The sequence below is a fragment of the Bidens hawaiensis genome, unplaced genomic scaffold (assembly GCF_021521415.1).
Source record: "Bidens hawaiensis isolate Kalapana, Puna unplaced genomic scaffold, B.hawaiensis_p1.1 tig00000284_1, whole genome shotgun sequence".
NCBI classification, from domain to species: domain Eukaryota; kingdom Viridiplantae; phylum Streptophyta; class Magnoliopsida; order Asterales; family Asteraceae; genus Bidens; species Bidens hawaiensis.
The window spans coordinates 2,358,648-2,363,214 of record NW_027491022.1 but is presented as its reverse complement, the minus strand read 5'-3'; the positions used below and the strand labels follow the sequence as shown (position 1 = coordinate 2,363,214).

Here is a 4,567-nt window from a genome sequence, read left to right as displayed (position 1 = left end):
CCTCACCCTCACGATCTTCATTCAACCAACAACACATCAACACAATTTTTGGTATATATACCCACAATGTCGTGGTTCAACCATTTATTTCCGGAGTCGAACGAGGAGGAGCCGGGTTACGCCGCTAACTATCAGCCTGGCACGTCGTGGTTACCCTACTTGAACCGGTTTTGTTTTATATTTATTTAGAATGAAGTCGGTAGTTGTTTTTTTAACTATGACTTGCTACATTAATGTGCGTTAATGTTGTATTACATTATTTAGAATGTGCGTTAATGTTGTATTACACATACGTACTAATGTGTATTCGATGTGTGTATTAGTCTTATATTGCATATATACAATAGTGTGTATCAAATATGTGTAATAGTATTGTATTCTATGCAATACAAACACTTTTGCATATAGGCAATGCACACTATTACACATGCGCACTATACCGGCGAGGTTACCGACAAGTTTTTTTTTTTTTGAACCAATAACAACATATAAGAATAATGGAAAAAAAAAGAAACTTAAAAAAAAATTTAAGTTAAAAATAGTTTTTTAGAAGCTTTTAGAAGTTTTTAAGTTTTCTATTTAAGAGAAGTTTTCACTAGAATCCACCCATATATATATATATATATATATATATATATTTAATAAGACTAAAATTAAGAGTTAAACATAAATAAAATCACATTTAATTTAATTTAATATAACTAAAGTTAAAATTAAATAAAAATAAAATGACGTTCGTTTAAACTGAAATTACATTCATTTAAATTGATATTAGTAAAATTAAAATAAAATATTAATATTACCAAACATCTCTATTCTCTCTCTATTGCTCTGCATCTTCACCAAACATCCTCCTTCATCTCTCTCTCTCTCTCTCTCTCTCTCTCTCTCTCTCTCTCTCTCTCACCAAAGACTCTTTTTATCTTCTCCAATCTTAAAACATCTTTTTGTGAAAATGAAATGAAAAAAGAATAAGCTTTAAACCTTGCCGCTGGGCGGCCCCAACGACACCGGGACAGTGTTTGCCGCCGGCGCCGCTTACCATGTCAGCTGTTGATCGGCAAAGCGAGGTCCATACCGGACAGTCTTAGGGGTGACCGTAGAAAAGCTCTATTATTATATGTTAAAAGATATATCAGGAGAGTAAACAGTTTTTTAAAAAAGACTTAAACCAGGAAACAGAAGATGTAAAATTATGTAGGTGGCTATACAAGATTTGAAGTTTTGATAAACATGATTACAGATGAAAATCTAACAAAGTTAAACGACTTAGATGTAATCGGCATGATCTATTTTTCAATAAAGAAGAAAAAGAGCACCTTTCCTCTTCAATATATTCTATGCCCTCACTTTCTCTAATTTATTAACTTCAACCCATTTCCTCTCCATCTCTCATCACATCATATGGGTTGGCTAAAGACAGAGAGATCCACAAAAACAAGTGTAGAGATTGTTATGATTCTCAACTCACTCTAAGAACAGATCAATGGATGCCATCAACAATCACCGGCCGGATTCCGCCAAGAACACCAGATCTCATCCAGGGCCTCAGTCATGTTTATTTGTTTGTTTATATTCCAACAATCTACACACATATTATAAGTTTTCATATGAAAAGAACTTCACAAGTTAACAATATCACAAACCCACAAAATGTTTTTCATTTACATACTTATTATACCATTTTCCATATTCCACATTCCTAGCTCCTGTTACCAACACCAAAAGCATCAACTACCTCACTCTTGCTGATCTAAACTCTAAACCTCTTTCATCCCTTTACATCCTACAACTGCAAAACATCAAAATTCATGCGGTGTTGAATTGACTTCATGCTCATTATAACTGGCTCCTGACTCTGAAGATGCATAAAAATGAACACCATTTAGTTACATAGCATCTATCTATAATATGATTCATTATACGGTTATATTGTTATTTATCAAGTTATTTGTTATTACCACTAGATGAGGAATCACTATCAGAGCTTGAGTCACTACTGCTACTACTACCATTTACAACATCTTTTTCAATCACAACTGATGGGAAATTGGATAACTGCATCTCCTCTCCAATATCAACATCTTCTTCTACACCCTGCCATCAACAACCATAACCGAAGTTATTAAACAGTCATAAGTCAAGAACAAGAAACAAATGGTCAAAATTACTTACATTGTCAGTTTGTACACAAGGTATTGCAGCCTTCTTGCTAAGGATGCTGTTCATGAACCAACGCAGCTCCCACAACGTGTCGTTATCAAGAACCGCAAGATCAAGCTCGATTTCATCTCCTTGGTGTTCTAACCCTGCATCTTTTTTCACAATCTCCATTATCTGTTTCATCCCTCCACGCCCTAATTGCACATTCATCAAGCTTTTCGCCATCTCCGATTTCTCATCTTCCGTCATCACAGGTTTAACGCTTACAGCCCTGATCATTTGCTTTCCCAAATTAGCAGCAATCGGTTCACTAATCACTGGTTTTTCAACTGAAATAGTTACATCAGCCAAACAATTCTGTTTTTTTACCTGATTCGCAACAAAACCCGATAAATTTTGAGCCGAACTAAGCATATTTTCAAACATCAACAGAAGCCGCTCCGCCATTGCGAAAACATCAGACCCTCTCCCATTATAAACCATGGCATTCTCAAACGTTAATCGCACATCCGAAGCAAACGCAAGCGGTGACTCATACTCGTTTTTCAAAAGTTTCGACTTAATCGTTCCGAGATCCATAGGGTTACTAATCACATTATGATAATCATACAACTTCATCGCAGCCGCATCAACCGGAGTATTAAAAACCCAACCGTGCTTGTGCTTCATCAATTTACCCAAAATCTGACCACATTCTCGCATCAATAGCTTCCGCCTCTGCGCTACGGATACCCGACCACACGGTTTTTTCGACTTAATTATTCCGAGATCCACCGGCTTTGATCGTTTCTGGCCGGAGAACGGAACCGCCATCACCGAAGCAATTGGTGACTCCAACGGCGGTGCGTAATGGTGTACGAATTGCCGGAGGATCCGAACCCGTTGAAGATCCGAAATCAACCGTTTTTTCAACCCTTGAAGCTCTCGGCGAGTGTATGAACCGAGTCGGAATGTAATGTACCGGTAGCCGGAGGCATTCGCCGGTACGGAATTGATCGGAGGAGCAGAAGACGGCAGCTGCTGGTGAACTTTCCGGTTAGGGTTTCGATTTGGGATGTTTTGTAATCTGGTGAAATTAAGGTTACTTTCAGTGAAATTGGACATGAAACCAGCCGATTGCCGGTCATTCCTGATCGGTAAGATCGCAGAAGCCATAGTAACAACAATGTCGATCAAAAGATGAAGAATTTGTGAACTAGGGTTTGTGAAAAGGAATGCTGTTTCTGGGTTCCGGCGACTAATCACCGACGAAGCAATGTCGCCGGTGAGCCATTTGGCAGCCGGAGATGACTAGGGTTTTGAATTTTGAGTTTGGGTGAGAAGGTGGTGTCAAATTAATAAGACCTGGTGTTATGTTCGGGCAAGTTGTGAGCCGTGGATTTAGGTTTCATGAACTGCCCGCAACCGAATGAGGGATGAAGGGTTTAGATTGCTTTGAAAGGACACGTGGACGGTTTGATGGAATGCATGAAAGGGGTTCTCAGTTTTTGAGGAAATTTAATCCGTTTTTATTAAAAGTGTCGATATTTTCTTTTTTATTTGTCTCATTACAAATGTCAAATTTCAAAATTTATTAGCTAATTTTCAGGTTTACCCTTAAACACACACAAGTAGTATTAATAAACAATATGGTGGACCCATTTTCCAAAGACATTATTGTCATTTGGTTAGCAAAAAAAAGTAATCATTCAATCAATCTTAAAATTTATGTTTTTCAAACTAAGACACTTTGACCGGGACGGAGGGAATAGTAAAGAGTGAGACGTGTGACGAGTTTTATCAATTTTAGTTTTGATGTGACACCCGGTAATTTCCCAATCCTATAAACTAAGTAATCAACCTAATAATTAGGTGATTGTGAATATTATGCGCGCCATATTAGAATCAGCGCGGGCAATTGTTATGTTCGCCCTGCGCGAGCGCGCTATATTAGAGTCAGCGCGGGCACGTTATGTGCGCCCTGCGCGAGCGCGCGATGTAAAAACCAGTGTGGGCATATGTTATATGCGCCATGCGCGAATGTTTTGGCTTTATGTTTTCATGAAACTTAACTTTATGTTATCTAATGGGTTGACCGTCCCGCATGATGCTAAGGCGGGTGCATCCTAAATCGTTTATGCGCGTGCGGAAGGGAACTAACCTCCCCGCATGGCGGGAACATTGAGAGCTAGTTTGTCTGAAGCTCTAAGATGGAATTGACTTCAACATGACTGATCACTATGTTGAAATACCAAGACCACCTAGAGAATCTACAAATGAAACTCAATGTCCCTAACTGCGAGAAGGTTACGCACCTACCCGCAGCAAAGAAATGTCCTTCACACAGAAAGCTATGCGCACAAAGTTATACGCGCAGAACCCTTAGCCTAATCTCCAGATTTAAGGAGGATTATTCCCGCCCAAA

The 4,567-nt window shown here is 38.7% G+C and overlaps 1 protein-coding gene across 1 annotated transcript; it reads right to left on the bottom strand.

The window, feature by feature from the left end:
* Positions 1–1,802: 1,802 nt before the first annotated feature.
* Positions 1,803–3,431, bottom strand: LOC143618776 (transcription factor GTE7-like). The gene is made up of 3 exons (XM_077090878.1): positions 2,176–3,431; positions 1,962–2,097; positions 1,803–1,858 (listed from the first exon to the last, which is right to left on the bottom strand). Exons 1-3 carry the CDS (start codon positions 3,316–3,318, stop codon positions 1,803–1,805), a joined length of 1,335 nt encoding a protein of 444 aa, XP_076946993.1. The 5' UTR covers positions 3,319–3,431.
* Positions 3,432–4,567: the final 1,136 nt, after the last annotated feature.

Coding starts and splice junctions, on each gene's coding strand:
- LOC143618776 (XM_077090878.1), bottom strand. CDS start 3,318: ATGGCTTCTGCGATCTTACCGATCAGGAATGACCGGCAATCGGCTGGT. Junction 2,098..2,175: donor CTTGTGTACAAACTGACAAT/GTAAGTAATTTT, acceptor TGTTGATGGCAG/GGTGTAGAAGAAGATGTTGA. Junction 1,859..1,961: donor TAGTGATTCCTCATCTAGTG/GTAATAACAAAT, acceptor ATGCATCTTCAG/AGTCAGGAGCCAGTTATAAT.